The 24,272-nt window shown below is 39.8% G+C and overlaps 2 protein-coding genes across 2 annotated transcripts in view; both read right to left on the bottom strand.

The window, feature by feature from the left end:
• Window positions 1–24,272, bottom strand: part of LOC118233566 (hemicentin-1-like) — an 86,020-nt gene that overhangs the window by 18,465 nt on the left and 43,283 nt on the right. The window lies entirely within an intron of this gene.
• LOC118233918 (V-set and immunoglobulin domain-containing protein 1-like) lies at window positions 268–7,981 on the bottom strand. The gene is made up of 4 exons (XM_035430034.1): window positions 7,664–7,981; window positions 5,900–6,205; window positions 3,063–3,368; window positions 268–1,225 (listed from the first exon to the last, which is right to left on the bottom strand). The coding sequence occupies exons 1-4, from the start codon at window positions 7,851–7,853 to the stop codon at window positions 888–890; spliced, it is 1,140 nt and encodes a 379-aa protein (XP_035285925.1). The 5' UTR covers window positions 7,854–7,981; the 3' UTR covers window positions 268–887.

Consider the following 24,272-nt stretch of genomic DNA (forward strand, 5'->3'; position numbering starts at 1 on the left):
GAGCTTGTCAGCAAACAATCTCCATCACAAGCTTATTTGCTGGTAGCTTGCTAACCAACTTGGGTAGCCTACTCGTCCAGCTAATGAGCAAACCAGCCAATATACCTTCTGAAATAAAAATGGAACAAATGCATTGGTATTAGCGATTTTCTGTCTCCACAGATATATTATTTAAACAATTTCATACATTAAATAATAAGCTAGTTATCCATGCTATAATTCCATTCCATTGTTGCACATACGATAATATAAAGAAATACTACAGTATCAATACACATACATTTTTAATGCAAAATTTTATCATTACGATTATTAATAATCAGAGGTTTTTGCAAGTTAAACTAACATCATGCTATAATGCAGTGCACCTAGAAGTACTGAGATGCAAAATACAAAATATATAATTTTATCCTGATCCTATATACTTTTCATGATTCACAAAAGAGATTTACAAACACATTGTTTACATTAAAATAAATGATCTCTTTGCTACAAACTGCTCTGTTTGCTACAGATGGTGTGGGGGCGACGTAGCTCAGGAGGTAAGAGCGGTTGTCTGGCAGTCGGAGGGTTGCCGGTTCAATCCCCAGGCCTGGGTGTGTCGAAGTGTCCCTGAGCAAGACACCTAACTCCTAATTTCTCCCAATGAGTTGATTGGTGTCTTGCATGGCAGCCTTTCACCGTTGGTGTGAGTGTGTGTGTGTGAAAGGGTGAATGAGAGGCATCAATATTGTAAAGCACTTTAGATAAAAGCGCTATATAAATGCAGTCCATTTACCATTACCATTTGTGTGTGCATATGTGAATGCTGTTTGTGTGTGTACGAGGTGTATTTCCATAAATATGATGACATTCCAAATTTAATGGCAGCATATTCTGTAGAGTTTTCACTTTGATTTTGGATGTTTGTATTTTTCCACTTTTATACTATAAACAACAGTAGAATATGCCACTGAATCAGCATTCTTCTCCTCCTCCTGCTCCCCGGTCCTCATCTCTTGTTCTTCTCTGGATTCCACATGTGCATTTTTCCTGGATCTAAATCTGCAGTAAAATAACACAGCCCCACACACTGCGACTGCGGCAACAACAGCAGCAATAGTCGCGTACAAGATGGACTTTTTCAGGTCTTCAGAGATCTCAGTTTTTGAGGTTGGCTTGCTTCCACGTGTGGATGTGTGCTTGGTTATGCCTGGAGACTGGGTTGTGACACCATTGTCAATTTCTGCAGAAGCACAGCAAGGAAATGTTTATTTTTTTTAACAACCAGCCATTATAGAGGTCCTGTGGTATTGCTGGCACACATTTCAAGTTGTGGGTAAGACCAGGTTCTTAGTGCCAGACTGTGCTGAAATATCTCTGTGCAGTGTTTGAAAAAATTAACACCACAAAAGACCAATCCTGCTGTGGTTTCACACACCCAACGCAAACGTCAAAAAACGAGGATGAAAATATATCATTTTATGTACGTTCATGTATACAACATGTGCCATTTACTCCGATTCCATTAGAACTGTTTGCCGACATTTTGCATCATAAAATAAGGCTCTGGTACAGTGCTGGTGCACAGGGTCACCACCAGGGACTTTGGGGCCCCATGATCCCGGGCCACCCTACCGCTGTACAGTTACGGCACAGTTTTTTGAAGACCCCTTTCGGTCAGGGCCCTTGGAATTGTCTTAAACTCCGCCCACACGTAAGGCACCCCTGGTGGTACACATTGGGTATTTTGGGTTGCTGCTGCCGTAGTTACTGCCAGCAGCACACCAGGTGCAAGCAGGCCTCAGTCTGTCATCAGTGAGCGGTAATGCAGATGATGCAGGTAATGCAGGTGAGTACACTGATAGAGGACATTAGCATCAGCACCAGCACCCTCTATAGGTCAGACTGCAGGCAGTAAAGCATAACTTCATCAGCAGTACTGGTGACTCAGACGTTTAACCCCTTTTCGGATTGAAATGCCCGCTTTGGGTAAATATATATTTTGTAATATAAATTTGATATTTTGCACGATACAGTCAAGGTTTGGGGTAAGAGCAGAATGTAAAAAAAAAACCACTAAGCTCAAAAGGAAGTTTAAACAAAGACTTTCCTTTAAATAAGAAAACAGAACAAACAAAAGTCCACGAGGGGCATTTTACGAAAACTAAAAAAAAAAAGCAGGGAACTCAAAAAACTTGAATAACAGATACGCAACAAGGCAGAACACGAGCAGAAACACACAGGCAGAAACACAGGCAGATATACGAGCTGAAACACACACACATGGGCAGAAACACGTGGGCAGATATGCACGGGCAGATACACGGGCAGAAACAGACGGGCAGAAACACAAGGAACCAGCACCCGAGTCAGGGAAACAAAGAACTTAAATAGACAGAAGGCTAACAAGACACAGGAGGGCACAATTCACAATCACACCAGAGAGGGAAGGGAGAACGAGACACGAGCAAAGACAATGATTGAGAGACAGAGAGAGAGAGAGAGATGGAGGTGGGATTAGCAGATATAAGCACACCTGATTTGATGTCTCATCTAGGCCCTTCCACACCTTCAGTTTAATAGTTTGAAGTCATATGGTTCATAAATTACAAGATGCAACAGGCAATAATTATGACAATAATTACTATGCTAATGATTTGAGGTTGAGATATGAGTACAAAATTCCAGTTACAACACATTGGTTAGTTGTTGCTGAAGACACCCCTGTGAAGCAAGCCATGAAGTACTCAAACATTGCAGAAGGGATGTTGTACTTGATTCTGCCATAATATCAATAAATTCTGCAAGCAAGCAGTTTAATGTATCAAAATAATCTAATGAGAAATAGATAAAGGAAATTTAAATCAAAACCTCTTTTCAAAACTCACTGTGCAAACCTAAGATTAAACTTCCACTCAACCTTGGTGCAGAAGTAATGTGACTCATTCTATAATGATGATTTTTATTCTGCATGTTTGTGCAATGAAACAAATACATTTACTGTAAAGTTACATAAAACTCATAGAGCCCTTGTGTCACCCCGTCCTTGACATGCTATGGGCAAATGTGGTCAAATTTACCTTTCACTGTCAGTCTGATGTTTCTGTGTTGTCCATCTGCTTCACAATTGTATGTACCCCCATCTGACCGAGTGAGACCTGAGAGACTGAGAGACAGGTTTCCTGGAGTGTCAGAAATAATCACCCGGTCTTTGAATCGATCGTTCACTGTATTAGGATATGACCAAAGCATGATATCGGAACCACGTGAAGAAAAAACCCATCTGGTGGAGGTTGGTGTTGGCTGTCCCTTAGTGCAGTAGCAAGGCAGGACCACGGAGCCTCTTGTGTACCCAGTGACCTCTGTGCTCGCAGATAGAGAACAACCTGCAACGGAGAGTGACTTATTATGAGTCTCCTGTATGGGGATTGATTCATTTAAATTCTTTCTTTTCTTTGACTTCAACGTTTAAAAATGTGCTTCTTTACTCTAAAATCAGAAGTTTTCCCATGAATTTCAGGGTTTTGTCATGGGGCTTGAGTCTAACCCCTTTTCGGATTTAAATGCCCGCTGGGGTAAATATATATCTCATAAAAAACACGTTTTCAACGTACAAAAATGCCAAGTTACTCACACATACAAGACCAGTCAAGGCCTGCCATTAAAGGTATTGATATCAAAATGACGCCAAGTTACGGTACTACAAACAATATAGGCTATCTTGCCTCACCGAAATTAAATAAGATGTATTCCAAAGCAATGCTACCCAATATTTCCTCAATTCTTTCAAGTCACTTGGCCCTGTGTGTATAAGCATGCACTACATGGACAGGACAAACATATGTGTGGATGGCTTTCTCAAAGTCAAGATTGATTGAATAGGCGTCTATATGTCCAATTTGTCTTGGTATGTATGTATTTCGCTGCCCAGCCTTTCTGTTGCGTGAATGATTGTATGTTTCTTGGTATAAATGTCTGTTCGTAAATGTGAATGTAACATGCTGCGAGGGAAATGTCCCCATGGGGATAAAGAAGTTCTCTATGTATGTATGTACAATATGTATTTTACATGCAGTATTTATTGTACGTAGCAAATATACAATTACTTGTACATTTACTGAAATTCAGTTCAGAAGCAAGTGTAAACTTATGTTTTCCCGAGAAACATGCTTCCTGTAGTTACTCTCCAGCAGTTTTCTACATGAATTTCAATGTGTTCCATGAGGCAATTCGAAATATTCGACTCTTTGATCTGACACAAAGTTTGCATGACATTGTAAAATGGTAAGATTACAAAACACAGGGCCAAGTGACTTGAAAGAATTGAGGAAATATTGGGTAGCATTGCTTTGAATACATCTTATTTAATTTCGGTGAGGCAAGATAGGCTATATTGTTTGTAGTACCGTAACTTGGCGTCAATTTGATATCAATACCTTTAATGGCAGGCCTGGACTGGTTTTGTATGTGTGAGTAACTTGGCATTTTTGTATGTTGAAAATGTGTTTTTTATGAGATGTCATTTCTTTTTGCAAAGCGTTTTATTATGAGAGTGAGACATGCGAAGTGACCCTGTAAGAAACAGTTGTGGATTATAGCTATCCCTGTGTGAATTTGTACAGTCTGATGAGCGTGTACCGTTTGGCAGTTTTGGTTTGCTATGTATGTAAAACACTGGCTGTGACAAAGAGTGCGGTGGCGTAAGTGTAAAGGCATCAGAAACGCAGGTGACATATGGCCAGTGTATGTACTCACGGCCATCCAACAAGCCTTGATTGACAAAAGATTCAGCAAGCCCGTAGAATTAGAGCTCCCTAGGTCACAACTTGTGTACCCTGCTGTGCTGCTCCATTGTCTGTTATTTCGTGGAGATGCACTTTTAGTGTTTGCAAGGTTTATAATACATTTTGATAGGCTTATCTGCAGGTGGGAATCCTCTTCGCTGTTTTGCTAAGCTAAAACTATAAAACTTGATAGTGGAGAATAGGAGCAGACGCATATGTCCCAGCAGGCTTTGCACATGAGAAAATAACAACAGTGTGAGAGAAATTAGGATGAAATTATGAAATGGCGAAGTTGAAACCATATATTTTTAGCAGAATGGGCATGTAGGTACAGATTGTCATGATCACAGACTATAGTGCGAAGTAAATGAAGTGACCATGAGCGAACTTAGTATCCTTATCGAATGGTATATATAACAGTCGCTATAGAGTTTTAGCTGTTAAAGTGGAGGCTTAAGTAATGTTAAATCTATTGCACTGGTGTGCTTTTCTCATGTTCAGTACTAGTAGTTATAATTATGAGTGAGTCATGATTTTAAATGTAATGTTTAAATGGGGAGTTGCAGAACGTACATATGTAGTAATTGTTTGTATGTGGCTAGATAGAGAACAGGCCGGGGTAACATGAATGTAGAAACGTGGCTTTGATGTCGTATGGTTCAAAATTTACAAGATGCAACAGGCAATAATTATGACAATATTTACAGTGGTAATGATTTGAGTTTGAGATATGAGTACAAAATTCCAGTTACAACACGTTAGTTAGTTGTTGCTGAAGACACCCCTGTGAAGCAAGCCTTGAAGTACTCATTGCAGAAGGGATTATGATTCTGCCATAATATCAATAAATGCTGCATGTAGTTTAATGTATCAAAATAATCTAATGAGAAATAGATAAAGGAAATTAAAGGTTTAAAACAGAACCTCTTATCAAAACTCACTGTGCAAACCTAAGGTTAAACTTCCGCTCAACCTTGGCGCAGATGTAATGTGACTCATTCTATAATGATGATTTTTATTCTGCATGTTTGTGCAATGAAACAAATACATTTACTGTAAAGTTACATAAAACTCATAGAGCCCTTGTGTCATCCCGTACTTGACATGCTGTGGGCAAATGTGGTCCAATTTACCTTTCACTGTCAGTCTGATGTTTTTGTGTTGTCCATCTGCTTCACAACTGTATGTACCTCCATCTGACCGAGTGAGATCTGAGAGACTGAGAGACAGGTTTCCTGGAGTGTCAGAAATATTCACCCGGTCTTTGAATCGGTCGTTCACTGTATTAGGATATGACCAAAGCGTGATATCGGAAACACCTGAAGAAAAACTCCATCTGGCAGTGTTTGGTGTTGGCTGTCCCTCAGTGCAGTAGCAAGGCAGGACCACGGAGCCTCTTGTGTACCCAGTGACCTCTGTGCTCGCATATAAAGAACAACCTGCAACGGAGAGTGACTTATTATGAGTCTCCTTTATGGGGATTGATTCATTTAAATTCTTTCTTTTCTTTGAAGATCATTTAAAAATACATGTGGCCACTCTGAGCAGCGATGACCCAAATACCAAAAGAATTTGAAGGAATAAAACACTATGAAGCCAAGGGCTTATTTCCATTGTGGTCCGTTAAGACCTGGTGGCAGTACAGCACAATGGTCAGGGAAATAGGCATGTATGCCACTCTGGACAATAATGTCTCCAAAATGTCATATAAACGTAATATAAACATGTTTGAAATAATTACAAATCACCATTCCTTCATTAGGTAGTTGGCACTTTGGGTTTTTAAAGAGTTCAAATGCATTTTGTTCACAACTATTTACAATTAGTATAGGAACACTCCTTCCATATTAGATAAATATCTTTATCCAGAACAGATTAAGTAGTGTTCATAGATATGAGTTAAAAGTTTAAAAAATGTTTCTTTACTCTAAAATCAGAAGTTTTTCCATGAATTTCATGGTTTTGTCATGGAGTTAGGAGCATGAGTTTAACCCGTTTCGGATTTAAATGTCCGCTGGGGTAAATATATATTTTGTAATATATATTTCATATTTTGCACTATACTGTCAGGGTTCGGAGTAAGGACCCAAGTGCAGAGTGTAAAAAAAAAAAAAAACACTAAGCTCAAAAGTAAAGTTTAAACAAAGACTTTAGTTAAAAAAAAGGAAAATAGAACAAACAAAAGTCCACGAGGGGCATTTCACAAAAACTTTTTTAAAAGCAGGGAACTCGAAAAACTTGAATAACAGAAATATGCAACGAGGCAGAACATGAGCAGAAACACACAGGCAGTACACAGGCAGATATACGAGCTGAAACACACACAGGCAGATACACATGGGCAGAAACACACGGGCTGATAACAACGGGCAGAAACACAAGGAACCAGCACCCGACTCAGGGAAACAAAGAACTTAAATAGACAGAAGGCTAACAAGACACAGGAGGGCACAATTCACAATCACACCAGAGAGGGAAGGGAGAACGAGACACGAGCAAAGACAATGATTGAATAATTGAAAAACAATAATTCAATTAAACACCAAAGAGGGAGAACGAACTGAAACACAAAACTGAAGTGCCGCCATCTGGCGGCCAATAAAAGGAAATTCAGAAACTGGGCAGAATCCTGACATACACATTTCCAAAGAAACAATCACTTCAGGTTCAAATCAGCCAATTACACTGTTTTCAGTCATGCACAGTTTTATGTACAGGCTCTTTAAATGCAGTCACAATCTAATAATTGATACTTACAAGCCCACAAGGGAACACAGTGTTTTTTTTTCCTATATTGACAACTACACTCTGTTTAACACAGGAAAATGAGAGCAGGCTTAGCTGTGAAATGAAGCTCTTGGAAAGCATCAATGGGTCAGATAAAATGATCAACTCACCTGAGATCATGTGAATCAGACTGCTGACCAGCCAGACACACACCAGCATGGTTTTCAGTGTCAACTTTCCAACCGAATATAGACACAGAAGATTCAGTTGCACGGATCCAAACTGCCTCTCTATAGAAATGTGAAGTGTTTGCTTCTGCACAAAACTATCTAAGCTAATGCTAATTTTTTTCAGTGACATGCAGTATGACTCACATTTCCTGCCCCTGCGTGAATCTTAAAATTAGAAGTACCACAAACAGTACATGTGAAAAAGCAGAAATAAAGGCCATCCTCTGCTGTCCTCTGAAAATAATTAAAAGTCCCAAATCCTGGCTTGGGCCTTTCTGTGTGGAGTTTGCATGTCCTCCCCGTATCCGCATTGGTTTTCCTCTGGGTACTTCGAAGGAAAAGTATGACACCCCTGATAAAAATTGGCTGTCTAAAATAAACACTACAGGTAATGGGTTGTATGCTCAAAAAAGCTGAAAAATGACATTATTTTGTACTAAAGAGAGGAAAAAAAGATTTTTAACTAATAATATACATTTTCTTAATTATTTTTCTAATATCCAACAGAGATTAATCTGCATTGACCGTATTGAATCTGCTACTTTTGCCATGTTCATTTTAGTCTTAGGGCACTGTGTTGTGGCTTTCTATGGCCTTCTGTTTCACTATGGTGAAACAGGAAACCAATGTTTCACTTGCTGTTTTGCTCTCAGATGAAACATGATAAAGGCTTGTTCATGTTAACTTGTTCACATTTACAAGTCAATAAATGCTTACAAACCAATACAAAAAACAAAAAAACACAGCAAAAACACCACTCACTGTTAGGTCAATAATTAAGTCCTTTTGAATCACTGGAGCAGTGATAAACCAGCCTGGTGAAGGATGAATAAAAATCCAAGGACCACAGCTGGAGATCTATTTAACACGGTTGCATCTTGGGGACAGAGTCTCCAAATATATAATCAGAAGCCATTGCCATGCCTATAGGCTTTACCAAATGGTTGCCAATCACCAAATTATGGCCAATCAGAGAATATAAACCTATGTAATGCAGCATCTAAAAACCTTTTTTATCCTTCCACAGTATGAAAGAAGCGTTTTCTACGGTGGCTCTACAAAAACTAGCAGCCCTGAGGTGCAAAACACAAATATACAAAAACAAAAACATGCAGCCCTGAGGTGCAGATGCAACATACAAAAACAAAAACCTGCATACAGTGCACTGTTGCACTTCAGGGCTACTAGTTATTGTTTTTGTATGTTGCATCTGCACCTCAGGGCTGCACGTTTTTGTTTTTGTATGTTTGTGTTTTGCACCCCAGGGCTGCTCTTTTTTGTTTTTGCATTTTCTTTTTGTATTTGTGTTTTGCACTTCAGGGCTGCATGTTTTTGTTTTTGTATGTTGCATCTGCACCTCAGGACCACTCCTTTCTGTTTTTGTATGTTGCATCTGCACCTCTGGGCCGAAAATTTTTGTTTTTGTGTTTTCTTTTTCTTTTTGTGTTTTGCACTTCAGGGCCAATGTAGTTTTCACATGCTTTTTATCCTTCCCCATTTTCAAACCACAGAACCTCGCTTGTGCTCCAGCTAAAAATATAAACCTCGAGATGATGCAGTTTAGTTAAAAACGTTTACTTTCTTCCTCTCAGTATGAAGTGCAATGCTTGATGGGCAATGACTGCACCACCAGTGGAAGAAGCCACCAAACGGCCACAATTTCAACTACTATCTACTGCACCCCGATCTCTGGCACTTAGGAGTGAACGGAGAGCAGCACACTCTAAAAAAAACCCTTTCCTTTAACCTTTAAACTGTTCTATCCGACTCTCCCTTTGTTGCTTAGGCCACTTGCACTTGAATCACTTCATCCATCGTGCCGCAGAATAACAGGCCACCTCAACCCCACCACAAGCGAGAGAAAATGCAAACCAAATCATTTCTGGTGTTTTCAGTGTTTCATCTTCATTTTTTTTTTTAACATTTACATTTACATTTGATCGAAAGCTGTAGCCCATTAAGATTTAAGCACTTAAAAAAAAAAAAAAAACTATTCAGCCTTCCACAGTATGTAAATATTTGCAGAAAGAAGCATTTTCACATGTTTTCAGAGTTTATCCTTTAAAAAAAAAATGTTTTTTTAATTTCTCCTTTTTCCTCTCAGAGGGTTTCCCCTTCCTGGTAGAAAGTGTGCCAGGAGGCAAAGGAGCAAAATTCATGCATCACGGAGTCAGATTAGCGTAGCCACTGGTTTGTGTCTCCCTGCCTTCCTTTCACTATTTTTCACTGAGACATGTGCGATCTGTCACACCTCAGACTGACAGTCTGGCCCAGATATGCCCCAAAGTGTTCACTGGGGAAAGTGGAATTATTCCTGCTCTTTTGGAAAGGGCATCCCTTTTTTGTGTCTTTTTAAAGGAGGATTTTAGCGGATAGCTAATCAGGTCTGGCCCTGTTATATGGTGGTAGTTCTCAACTGTGTTTCCTGCCTGAACACATATACATATATGGCACACGGGCAGATACACGGGCAGAAACGCACGGGGTAAATATATATATCAATGACATGCAGTATGAGTCACATTTCCTGCCCCTGTGTGAATCCTAAAATTAGAAGTACCACAAACAGTACATGTAAAAAAGCAGAAATAAAGGCCATCCTCTGCTGTCCTCTGAAAATAATTAAAAGTCCCAAATCCTGGCTTGGGCCTTTCTGTGTGGAGTTTGCATGTCCTCCCCGTATCCGCATTGGTTTTCCTCCGGGTACTTCGAAGGAAAAGTATGACACCCCTGATAAAAATTGGCTGTCTAAAATAAACACTACAGGTAATGGGTTGTATGCTCAAAAAAGCTGAAAAATGACATTATTTTGTACTAAAGAGAGGGAAAAAAAGATTTTTAATTAATAATATACATTTTCTTAATTATTCTTCAAAAATCCAACAGAGATTATGTTGCATTGACCGTATTGAATCTGCTACTTTTGCCAGGTTCGTGTTAATCTTAGGGGACTGTGTTGTGGCTTTCTATGGCCTTCTGTTTCACTATGGTGAAACAGGAAACCAATGTTTCACTTGCTGTTTTGCTCTCAGATGAAACAAGATAAAGGCTTGTTCATGTTCACTTGTTCATGTTCCCGAGTCAATAAATGCTTACAAACCAATACAAAAAACAAAAAAACACAGCAAAAACATCACTCACTGTTAGGTCAATGATTAAGTCCTTTTGAATCACTGGAGCAGTGATAAACCAGCCTGGTGGAGGATGAATAAAAATCCAAGGACCACAGCAGGAGATCTATTAAACATGGTTGCATCTTGGGGACAGAGTCTCCAAATATATAATCAGAAGCCATTGCCATGCCTATAGGCTTTACCAAATGGTTGCCAATCACCAAATTATGGCCAGTCAGAGAATATAAGCCTATGTAATGCAGCATCTAAAAACCTTTTTAGCCTTCCACAGTATGTAAATATTTGCAGAAAGAAGCGTTTTCTACGGTGGCTCTGAAGTGCAAAACACAAAAACTTTCGGCCCTGAGGTGCAGATACAACATACAAAAACAAAAACATGCAGCCCTGAAGTGCAAAACACAAATACAAAAAGAAAATGCTAAAACAAAAAGGAGCAGCCCTGAGGTGCAAAACACAAACATACAAAAACTAGCAGCCCTGAGGTGCAGATGCAACATACAAAACAAAAACTAGTAGCCCCGAAGTATTTTTCTATGTTGCATCTGCACCTCAGGGCTGCACGTTTTTGTATGTTTGTGTTTTGCACCTCAGGGCTGCATGTTTTTGTTTTTGCATTTTCTTTTTGCATTTGTGTTTTGCACCTCAGGGCTGCTCCTTTTTGCTTTTGCATTTTCTTTTTGTATTTGTGTTTTGCACTTCAGGGCTGAAAGTTTTGTTTTTGCATTTTCTTTTTGTATTTGTGTTTTGCACTTCAGGGCTGCATGTTTTTGTTTTTGTATGTTGCATCTGCACCTCTGGGCTGAAAGTTTTTGTTTTTGCATTTTATTTTTGTTTTTGTGTTTTGCACAACAGAGCCACTGCAGTTTTCACATGCTTTTTATCCTTCCCCATTTTGAAACCACAGAACCTCGCTTGTGCTCCAGCTTAAAATATAAACCTTGAGATGATGCAGTTTAGTTAAAAACGTTTACTTCCTTCCTCTCAGCATGAGGTGCAATGCTTGATGGGCAATGACTGCACCACCAGTGGAAGAAGCAACCAAACGGCCACAATTTCAACTACTGTATCCCCATCTCTGGCACGTAGGAGTGAACGGAGAGCAGCACACTCCTGTGACAGTACGGGTGCTGGGACCCAGGCGCAGAGTGGGGGAAAAAAAAAAAAAAAACACGAAATTCAAAAAGGGAAAATTAACAAAGATTTTACTTACACAAAAAAAGGCAAACACAAACAGGGAACAGGCAAGGCCACAAAGGGCAAAACAACAAACTCAAAACATTCTTAAGAACAAAAAAAAAAAAAAAAAAACAACAGAACTACACTAGTACGGAAAACAAATGGCAGAAACGCACAGAAACACACAAGCGGAAACAAAGTAAGAAACACAAACCGGTCAAAAACATAGGCGGGAACAAAACAGATCTCAGGAACAAACACAGGAACAAGAAAATGAAAAAATCCAAAAACACCAGAACACCAGGGCATAGGCACGAACACATGGATTACGAACAAACAATCAGAACGAACCACAAGCAGGTAAAAAATGCAGGCAGGTACAAAGGGTCTGAAACATACGCAAAATGGGAACAAACACAAGGAACCAGCACCTGAGTCAAGGGGACAAAGAACTTAAATAGACAAGGGGTAACAAGACACAGGTGAACTCAAAAAACAATCAAACCAGAAGGAGGGGATAACAAGACACAGGTGGGAACAATGATGGGATAACGAGACAATTGAAAACAATCATACAATTAACGGGGGGGAGCAGGACACAAAACAGAAGTGCCGCCATCTGGCGGCCCAACAAGGGAAACACAGACAGGAACACCGGAACATGACAACTCCAGCAGCAAAAACCCCTTTCCTTTAACCTTTAAACTGTTCTATCCCACTTTCTCTTTGTTGCTTTGGCCACTTGCACTTGAATCACTTTGTCCGTCGTGCCGCAGAATAGCAGGCCACCTCACCCCCACCACAAGTGAGAGAAAACGCAAACCAAATAATTCCTGGTGTTCTCAGTGTTTCATCTTCATTTTTTTTTTTTTAACATTTACATTTGATCGATAGTTGTAGCCCATTAAGATTTGAGCACTTATTTTAAAAAGAACCTATTCAGCCTTCCGCAGTATGTAAATATTTGAAGAAAGAAGCGTTTTCACCTGTTTTCAGCGTTTATCCTTTTAAAAAAAAATAAATCTTTATTTTAATTTCTCCTTTTTTCTCTCAGAGGGTTTACCCTTCCTGCTAGAAAGGTTGCCAGGAGGCAAAGGAGCAAAACATTACATTACATTACATTCATTTAGCAGACGCTTTTATCCAAAGCGACGTACAAAAGTGCATTTTCATGATCGTAGACAACTGCTGAACACGGGTTCAGTAAGGTACAATTACTTATTTTGTACAGCTATTTCTAGCCGAGAACAATGAACACTATCCTGGTCTAACATCTGCAAAGCCAAACTAGGCAGAAGAATAAGCTACAGTATTAGGACGAATACAATTTACCAAGAAGTGCAGGGATGGGGCAACATGTAACAAGTGAAAGGAAAAGGGTTTTTTTTATTTATTTATTTATTTTTTAAATATATACAGCGTGGTGGTGGTTATTCTAAGTATAGTCTGAAGAGATGAGTCTTCAGGCCACGGCGGAAGATGGATAGTGAGGGGGAGGTTCGGAGAGGGACGGGGAGTTCATTCCACCACTGGGGAGCTAGGGTGGAGAAGCTCTGTGATCCCTTTGGGCGGGTGGGAGGGGTTGCAAGACGCCCTGCTGCCACAGAGCGGAGTGGTCGAGCAGGCACATAGAATTGAGCCATGTCCTGCAAGTAGATGGGGGCTGTCCTGTTGGCGGCAGTGTAGGTAAGGGTCAGGGCTTTGAATCGCATCACGGAGTCAGATTAGCGTAGCCACTGGTTAACGTCTCCCTGCCTTCCTTTTGCTATTTTTCACTGAGACATGTGCAATCTGTCCCACCTCAGACTGACAGTGTGGCCCAGATATGCCCCAAAGTGTTCACTGGGGAAAGTGGAATTATTCCTGCTCTTTTGGAAAGGGCATCCCTTTTTTGCGCATTTATAAAGGAGGATTTTAGCGGATAGCTAATCAGGTCTGGCCCTGTTATATGGTGGTAGTTCTCAACTGTGTTTCCTGCCTGAACACATATAAATAGATGTTGGTTTGGCATCCAGTTTCATTGCACTTGTGTGTGGTTATTACGGAACATATAACACAAATACAATGGTATACAAGTCTATCCTGTAACTTGGCAAAAACATGAATTGTTCATATAAAATGTTTGTGAAAAAAAAACCATGCAGCTCAACAAAACTTTTGACCATGGCCCTTAGATGAATACATTGGCAAGGGTTGCAATACAGGCAAATCTTTTTCTTTATAATGAAATCTGTAGGAAGCACCTAATTCAACACTATGTGAGGGATGGTTTACTTATTTGATAGAATGCAAGTCTTAACTACCTTACTGATTATTGTCCTTGAATTCAGCATTTAAAGGGGTGTGCTTTGACCGAGTCAATGAACTCTCAGTTCAATCAACAATATTCTTCTCAAATGTTCCAACAGTTGAAAATGAATCTTAGTGTAAATTTTACAAATTGGATTTGGTGCTGTTGACCATCGAGGATACCATTTGCACAGATATGATGTGTGTTTGTTTAACCACTTATGGTTTTTTACTTATGGGTGGGATTGTTTGGGAGGGGTTCAGTGGGGAGGTGAATAATGACAAATTCACCAGCTATCCACTAAAAAGGTTTGGAGTGGCCTAGTCAGTCCTGACTTGAATCCAACAGAGATGCTGGGGCTGTGTCAGAAGTTCATGCTCAAAACCATAATTTTTTCTGAATTAAACCCTAGGACTCAAAATGGTTGTTGGCCGTTTTTCACTATCTTCATTTTTTTTTTTTTTTTTTTTACAGTTTTTTTACATGATAGTTACAAAGAAGCCGCAAGTACTGAATATATAACTAATGCCCAAGAACTATATACCATAAATATATATATTTTTTTAATCTTTGTTTTTGAACAATAGTAAACTACAAGAAGAAAACCAAAGTATTACTTAATTATTACTATATTATTTTAACTGCTGTTGGAGTTATGGGGGAGGGGAGGGGGGCAGGGGGAGTTGTTGGCAAAGCTGAGGGGATTGGAGGCGGGGCAGTGCATTGATGTGCTGATAGCAGTTCCCTGAGAGAAAAAAAAGGCGTCCAGACACATATTCCAATCCATTGCTCAGCTTAGCAAAGAATGCACATTTCAGAACACCTCAGAGACAGACAGAATAATAATATATATTTCAAATAATAAATACGACATTGAAAAAAAAAAAACAGAAAACGAAAAATCAACTTGCCATCCCTGCTACCTGCCTACTGTGTGCAGAGTACCATATTATTTATTTAGATATTGACAGACTACAGCATAAATTGTGTCTTTTGTTTATATTCAATATTAGTAATTGCAGCGAGAAACAGTTGCAGTTGTAGACACAAGAAAGTATGTTTCACTATGGTAGCAACGGAACGATGCGGACTATATACATTTACCGTCATTGTTTTATTATACCAGCGTGTTTTCATGCGTTTGCAGAGAAACGCAAATACTATAAATAAAAATGGTTTAGCACTTTCTCAGCATAATGACGCATTCAAAGCCTAAACAAACTCACCTGATATTGCCTTCAAATGGATCCATGCCAAAGAAAAGTAATTATTAATCCTCTCAAAAAGCTTTTACCCGAAAATTCAGGAGTGTTTTGTTGACACAGTTAAAGCACCATAGATTGCACCCAAATGGTTAAAGATACATGCCACTCAAAGTTCAGATCCTCCCCTCATTAATAAAAAATAAAAAAAAACCGAGTAAGTGTTGGAAAGTATGGAGATCTTCGTTGACGACGAATTGTCGTGATTTATGACGCCAAAAGGCGTCATCCGGGTCCATGCAGTTAAGTTACAACAAATATTCATGCATAATCAAAAGACGAGGCTAAACTACCTTAAAGAAATTAACACAGGTTCCCGACATGGAGAGTCAGACAAGAAATTGATGAAAGAAGACACCAATCCACAGTTTATTTGTTACAAAGTAATCCAGGCTGGGCCAAGCCAAAAATTTAAAAACCAAAAGACAGCAGAATATTTCAAAAATACCACAGTTGAAGTGTAGACCACCAGACCTAGATGAGGGACTCAAATGCCCAGTTCCATCTGACAGTTACAAAACTTCCAAGTTTCCAAAACTGATGACTAAAAGAAAGCTGCATATTTTATCTAGTGAAAGAGAGGAGGAGGGAGGGGGATTGATACTCCCTCTGACACACAGACACACACACACACAAACAGACTTACACGCACACAGAGGCACACATTCACCTCTGATGTCTGAGATTATTTTGGAAGTAAAAGTCATTTTTGTATGTTTATTGTGGGTAAAAATTCAATAAAAATGTGTATATTACATTACAGGCATTTAGCAGACGCTCTTATCCGGAGCGACTTACACAACTTTTACATAGCATTTTTACATTGTATCCATTTATACAGCTGGATATATACTGAAGCAATTTCGGTTAAGTACCTTGCTCAAGGGTACAACGTCAGTGTCCTACCCGGGAATTGAACCTGAGACCTTTCGGTTACAAGCCCAGTTCCTTACTCACTGTGCTACACTCCGCCCATATATGTATGGGCGGAGTGTGTATATGTGTATATGTTGCTCTTCTACTCAATACCCTTGTACAATATAACAGGGAAAGGCTCAGAAAATCTCAATTCACATACAGCACCACAGCCAAATATGTCCAACCCATAGAATGTTGTTATTTGAAGACAACATTTCCCACAGCCCATTTAAACATTTAAACACAACTGGTCAAATCTATGTATAACTGTGAGACTGATGTCTCTGTAGTGCCCATCTGCTTCACAAATGTATCTTCCCCCATCTGACAGAGTGAGATCTGAGAGACGGAGAGACAAGTTTCCAGGGGAATTGGAGTCCAACACCTGCACTCTGTCTTTGCAGCGACCACCATTGGCAGGAAGTTGAGGACATATAACAGTGCTTTGCTGTCCTTTGACTGCAGTCCATTTGACCGATTCAGGTTTCCTATCAGTACAGGCACAGGGCAGGACAACTGAGTCTCCTGTGAACCCAGCGATGTCTATGGGTTTAGAATCAGACAGAACACACCCTGCAGAGAGAGAGAGAGAGAGAGAGAGAGAGAGAGAGAGAGAGAGAGAGAGAGAGAGAGAGAGAGAGAGAGAGAGAGAGAGAGAGAGAGAGAGAGAGAGAGAGAGAGAGAGAGAGAGAGAGAGAGAGAGAGAGAGAGAGAGAGAGAGAGAGAGAGAGAGAGAGAGAGATATGCGGGTGGGATTAGGAGATATAAGCACGCCTGATTGGATGTCTCACCTAGGCCCTCCCACACCTTCAGTTTAATAGTTTGAAGTCATACGGTTCACAATTTAGAAGATGCAATAGGCAATAATTATGACAATAATTACAGTAGTAATGATTTGAGTTTGAGAGATATGAGTACAGAATTCTAGTTACAACACGTTGGTTAGTTGTTGCTAAAGACACCCCTGTGAAGCCAGCCTTGAAGTACTCAAACATTGCAGAAGGGATGTTGTACTTGATTCTGCCATAATATCAATAAATGCTGCATGCCTTTTAATTTATCAAAATAATCTAATGAGAAATAAATAAAGGAAATTTAAGGTTGAAAACAGAACCTCTTATCAAAACTCACTGTGCAAAGCTAAGATTAAACTCCCGCTCAACCTTGGAGCAGAAGTAATGTGACTCATTCTATAATGATGATTTTTATTCTGCATGTTGTAATGAAACAAATACATTTACTGTAAAGTAACATAAAACTCATAGAGCCCTTGTGTGACACAGTGTCACCCCGTCCTTGACATGCTATGGGCAAATGTGGTCAAATGTACCTTTCACTGTGAGAATGATGTCTCTGTAAATGGTTCTTGATGCTTCACAACTGTATGTACCCTCATCTGACAGAGTGAGATCTGAGAGACGGAGAGACAGGTTTCCAGGGGAACTGGGGTCCAACACCTGCACTCTGTGTTTGTAGTGATCGTTGACACTTTGAGGACTTTGTGAAAATATAACAGTTCTTTGGCCTCCTGTGTGTGCAGTCCATTTGACCTGTTCGGGTTTCTTCTGCACATCAATACAGGCACAGGGCAGGACGACTGAGTCTCCTGTGAACCCAGTGATGTGTATGGTTTCAGAATTAGACAGAACACACGCTGCAGAGAGAGAGAGAGATGGAGGTGGGATTAGGAGATATAAGCATGCCTGATTGGATGTCTCACCTAGGCCCTCCCACATCTTCAGTTTAATAGTTTGAAGTCATATGGTTCACAATTTATAAGATGTGATTGGCAATAATTATGACAATAATTACAGTGATAATGACTTGAGTTTGAGAGATTGAGTACAGAATTCCAGTTACAACACGTTGATTCGTTGTTGCTGAAGACACCCCTGTGAAGCAAGCCTTGAAGTACTCAAACATTGCAGAAGGGATGTTGTACTTGATTCTGCCATAATATCAATAAATGCTGCATGCAGTTTAATGTATCAAAATAATCTAATGAGAAATAGATAAAGGAAATTTAAGGTTTAAAACAGAACCTCTTATCAAAACTCACTGTGCAAACCTAAGATTAAACTTCTGCTCAACCTTGGCGCAGAAGTAATGTGACTCATTCTATCATGATGATTTTTATTCTGCATGTTTGTGCAATGAAACAAATACATTTACTGTAAGGTTAAATAAAAATCATAGAGCCCTTGTGTCACCCAGTGTCACCCTGTCCTTGACATGCTATGGGAAAATGTGGTCAAATTTACCTTCCACTGTGAGACTGATGTCTCTGTAGTGCCCATCTGCTTCACACCTGTATGTACCCTCATCTGACAGAGTGAGATCTGAGAGTCGGAGAGACAGGATTCCAGGGGAAACGGAGTCCAACACCTGCACTCTGCGTTTGTAGCGATCGTTGACACTGGGAGGAAATATAACAATGCTTTGGCCTCCTGTGTGTGCAGTCCATTTGACCCGTTCAGGTTTCCTCTGCACATCAGTACAGGCACAGGGCAGGACGACTGAGTCTCCTGTGAACCCAGTGATGTCTATGGGTTTAGAACCAGACAGAACACAGCCTGCAGAGAGAAAGAGAGGTGGGATTAGGAGATATAAGCACGCCTGATTGGATGTCTCACCTAGGCCCTCCCACACCTTCAGTTTTATAGCTTGAAGTCATATGGTTCACAATTTATAAGATGTGATTGGCAATAATTATGACAATAATTACAGTGATAATGACTTGAGTTTGAGAGATCGAGTACAGAATTCCAGTTACAACACGTTGGTTAGTTGTTGCTGAAGATACCCCTGTGAAGCAAGCCTTCAAGTACTCAAACATTGCAGAAGGGATGTTGTACTTGATTCTGCCATAATATCAATAAATGCTGCATGCCTTTTAATTTATCAAAATAATCTAATGAGAAATAAATAAAGGAAATTTAAGGTTGAAAACAGAACCTCTTATCAAAACTCACTGTGCAAAGCTAAGATTAAACTCCCGCTCAACCTTGGAGCAGAAGTAATGTGACTCATTCTATAATGATGATTTTTATTCTGCATGTTGTAATGAAACAAATACATTTACTGTAAAGTAACATAAAACTCATAGAGCCCTTGTGTGACACAGTGTCACCCCGTCCTTGACATGCTATGGGCAAATGTGGTCAAATGTACCTTTCACTGTGAGAATGATGTCTCTGTAAATGGTTCTTGATGCTTCACAACTGTATGTACCCTCATCTGACAGAGTGAGATCTGAGAGACGGAGAGACAGGTTTCCAGGGGAACTGGGGTCCAACACCTGCACTCTGTGTCTGTAGTGATCGTTGACACTTTGAGGACTTTGTGGAAATATAACAGTTCTTTGGCCTCCTGTGTGTGCAGTCCATTTGACCTGTTCGGGTTTCTTCTGCACATCAATACAGGCACAGGGCAGGATGACTGAGTCTCCTGTGAACCCAGTGATGTGTATGGTTTCAGAATCAGACAGAACACACGCTGTAGAGAGAGAGAGAGATGGAGGTGGGATTAGGAGATATAAGCATGCCTGATTGGATGTCTCACCTAGGCCCTCCCACATCTTCAGTTTAATAGTTTGAAGTCATATGGTTCACAATTTATAAGATGTGATTGGCAATAATTATGACAATAATTACAGTGATAATGACTTGAGTTAGAGAGATTGAGTACAGAATTCCAGTTACAACACGTTGATTCGTTGTTGCTGAAGACACCCCTGTGAAGCAAGCCTTGAAGTACTCAAACATTGCAGAAGGGATGTTGTACTTGATTCTGCCATAATATCAATAAATGCTGCATGCAGTTTAATGTATCAAAATAATCTAATGAGAAATAGATAAAGGAAATTTAAGGTTTAAAACAGAATCTCTTATCAAAACTCACTGTGCAAACCTAAGATTAAACTTCCGCTCAACCTTGGCGCAGAAGAAATGGGCAGATACGCACGGGCAGAAACACAAGGAACCAGCACCCGAGTCAGGGATACAAAGAACTTAAATAGACAGAAGCCTAACAAGACACAGGAGGGCACAATTCACAATCACACCAGAGAGGGAAGGGAGAACGAGACACAAGCAAAAACAATGACTGAATAATTGAAAACAATAATACAATTAAATACCAAAGAGGGAGAACAAACTGAAACACAAAACTGAAGTGCCGCCATCTGGCGGCCAATAAAAGGATAATCAGAAACTGAGCAGAATCTTGACAAATTCAATTCCAAAGAAACAATCACTTTGGGTTCAAATCAGTCGAGTACACTGTTTGAAGTCATGCACAGTTTTATGTACAGGTTCTTTAAATGCAGTCACAATCTAATAATTGATACATACAAGCCCACAAGGGAACAGTGTTTTTTTTCCCTATATTGAAAACTACACTCAGTTCAACACAAGAAAAAGACAGCAGGCTTAGCAGTTGAGAATGATACCCAGAAGTCTGTGCCTCATTCTCTCTTTACCTCTATGGCACTATAGATAGCACTTAGACACACGGCTGTAACTGCAAGCTTATATTTAAGGTTTGAGTGAAGCTCTTTGGAAGCATCAATGGGTCAGATAAAATGATCAACTCACCTGAGATCATGTGAATCAGACTGCTGACTAGCCAGACACATACCAGCATGGTTTTCAGTGTCAACTTTCCAACCAAATATACACACAGAAGATTCAGTTGCACTGATCCAAACTGCCCCTCTATGGAAGAGTGAAGTGTTTGCTTCTGCACAAAACTATCTAAGCTAATGCTAATTCTTTTCAAAGACATGCAGTATGAGTCACATTTCCTGCCCCTGTGTGAATCCTAAAATTAGAAGTACCACAAACAATACATCTGAAAAAGTAGAAATAAAGGCCATCCTCTGCTGTCCTCTGAAAATAATTAAAAGTCCCAAATCCTGGCCTGGGCCTTTCTGTGTGGAGTTTGCATGTCCTCCCCGTGTTCGCACTGGTTTTCCTCCGGGTACTTCGAAGGAAAAGTATGACACCCCTGATAAAAATTGGCTGTCTAAAATAAACACTACAGGTAATGGGTTGTATGCTCAAAAAAGCTGAAAAATTATATTATTTTGTACTAATGAGAGGGGGAAAAAAGATTTTTAACTAATAATATACATTGTGGTGTGGGGATGGCTGGTTTAAGCAGCCACACCTGCCCTGGGTCAAGCTAATTAGACCTGGCCAATTGGATAATTGGTTAAGCATTAGATAATTGGCCAGGCTAATTGGACCCAGGAACAGGAGTGGCTGCACCTGTGCGTAGTGAGGTAATCACTGCGCACAGGTTAAATCTGCCATCCCCGCCCACACAGGGGAGCTCTCTGTCATGACAGGGTTTTTACATCTGCTCATTTGGCGTTACCATCTTGCCAAACCCTCGTGGAATAAATGTGGACTGTTTTAACATCTTCTCCCTGTGTCTCTGTGCTGGAGGGCCCCAAAGAAAGCCACTTCGGTGGCCTGTGGCAGGCGTGTTTGTCACATACATTTTCTTAATTATTCTTCTAAAATCCAACAGAGATTATATTGCATTTACCGTATTGAATCTGCTACTTTTGCCAGGTTCATGTTAATCTTAGAGGACTGTGTTGTGGCTTTCTATGGCCTTCTGTTTCACTATGGTGAAACAGGAAACCAATGTTTCACTTGCTGTTTTGCTCTCAGATGAAACAAGATAAAGGCTTGTTCATGTTCACTTGTTCATGTTCACAAGGTTTGTTCATGTTCACAAGTCAATAAATGCTTACAAACCAATAAAAAAAATGAAAATACAAACATAGAAAACACCACTCACCATTAGGTCAATGATTAAGTCCTTTTGAATCACTGGAGCAGTGATAAACCAGCCTGGTGGAGGATGAATAAAAATCCAAGGACCACAGCTGGAGATCTATTAATCATGGTTGCATCTTGGGGACAGAGTCTCCAAATATATCATCAGAAGCCATTGCCATGCCTATAGGCTTTACCAAATGGTTGCCAATCACCAAATTATGACCAATCAGAGAATATAAGCCTCTGAAATGCAACATCTAATCATCTCCCTTTCTTAATCTCACAGTATTACCTTCCATACCCCCTTCTTCCTTATCCTTCTGTTCTGGCTTCAGGGTGGGTCACTCTTCTAAGGCACCCCATGTCTCCTTCAATCAAGTGTCAGTTGAAGCATCCTCCCTGGCATCTGTCCTAATCCTTCTGGAACATTTTGTAGCTTTTGACAATATAGACCACCAGCTCCTACTCTCTCTCGACTCTCCACCTTTGCTGGGGCACAGTTCTGACGCAAATTGAGTTTTATTCATCTGGACTCTCCTCTAGGGTTTCCTGGGATGGTAGCTTAACTCGTACCCATCACCAACCAACGGGCGTCCCACAAGGCTCTGTACTTGGCCCCCTTTTCTTTTCCCTTTACAGTGGTTTGGTATCAGAAGAAGGGTGCTTAGGTTGAAAAGAATGACATGACTACTGTGAAATATGGTAGTCGGCCTTTTACATTATGGGGCTGTTTTTCATCTACATGTTCTGGTGATCTTGTTAATATCAATGGAATGATGAACATTATACTCAGCAAGTATCAATAAATTTTGGGCAAAAATCAAATTTGCCTTACCAATAAGCTCAAAATCTTTCAGCAAGACAAAATGACTAACATGAGTGGTTTTGATTGAACAGGGAAATTCAGTAGAGGATACCATAGTATCTGAAGGATCATCAAGACATTCTGTAAGAAGTCTGTTTATCAATCTCTTAAAACAGCATTGAAGATGACTCAGTATGCTTATCCTTATAAAGAGAGGATGCACTGATGCACAAAATGCATTAATTTCATTATTACTGTGGAATGTTTCCATGTTTTTGAAAATTTAAATAAAGCTACATTTTTGTATTGTTTATAATTGCATAATCTATTATTACAGTGTTGCTATTTTATATATGTCAAGGGATGATTTTGAAAGGCACTGTACATTTTGATTTAAAAGCTGGAGCCCATTAAGATTAGAGCACTTTTTTAAAACCTTTGTAGCCTTCCACAGTATGTAAATATTTGCAGAAAGAAGCGTTTTCACATGCTTTTTATCCTCCCAATTTTCAAACCACAGAACCTCGCTTGTGCTCCAGCTAAAAATATAAACCTCGAGATGATGCAGTTTAGTTAAAAACATTTACTTCCTTCCTCTCAGCATGAGGTGCAATGCTTGATGGGCAATGACTGCACCACCAGTGGAAGAAGCCACCAAACGGCCACAATTTCAACTACTATCTACTGCACCCCGATCTCTGGCACTTAGGAGTGAACAGAGAGCAGCACACTCTAAAAAAAACCCTTTCCTTTAACCTTTAAACTGTTCTATCCGACTCTCCCTTTGTTGCTTAGGCCACTTGCACTTGAATCACTTCGTCCATCGTGCCGCAGAATAACAGGCCACCTCAACCCCACCACAAGCGAGAGAAAATGCAAACCAAATCATTCCTGGTGTTTTCAGTGTTTCATCTTTTTTTTTTAACATTTACATTTACATTTGATCGAAAGCTGTAGCCCATTAAGATTAAAGCAATTAAAAAATAAAAAAAAACCTATTCAGCCTTCCACAGTATGTAAACATTTGCAGAAAGTAGTGTTTTCACATGTTTTCAGCGTTTATCCTTTAAAAAAAAATCATTTTTTTAATTTCTCCTTTTTCCTCTCAGAGGGTTTCCCCTTCCTGCTAGAAAGTGTGCCAGGAGGCAAAGGAGCAAAATTCATGCATCACG

Source organism: Anguilla anguilla, chromosome 8 (assembly GCF_013347855.1).
Source record: "Anguilla anguilla isolate fAngAng1 chromosome 8, fAngAng1.pri, whole genome shotgun sequence".
Taxonomy (NCBI): domain Eukaryota; kingdom Metazoa; phylum Chordata; class Actinopteri; order Anguilliformes; family Anguillidae; genus Anguilla; species Anguilla anguilla.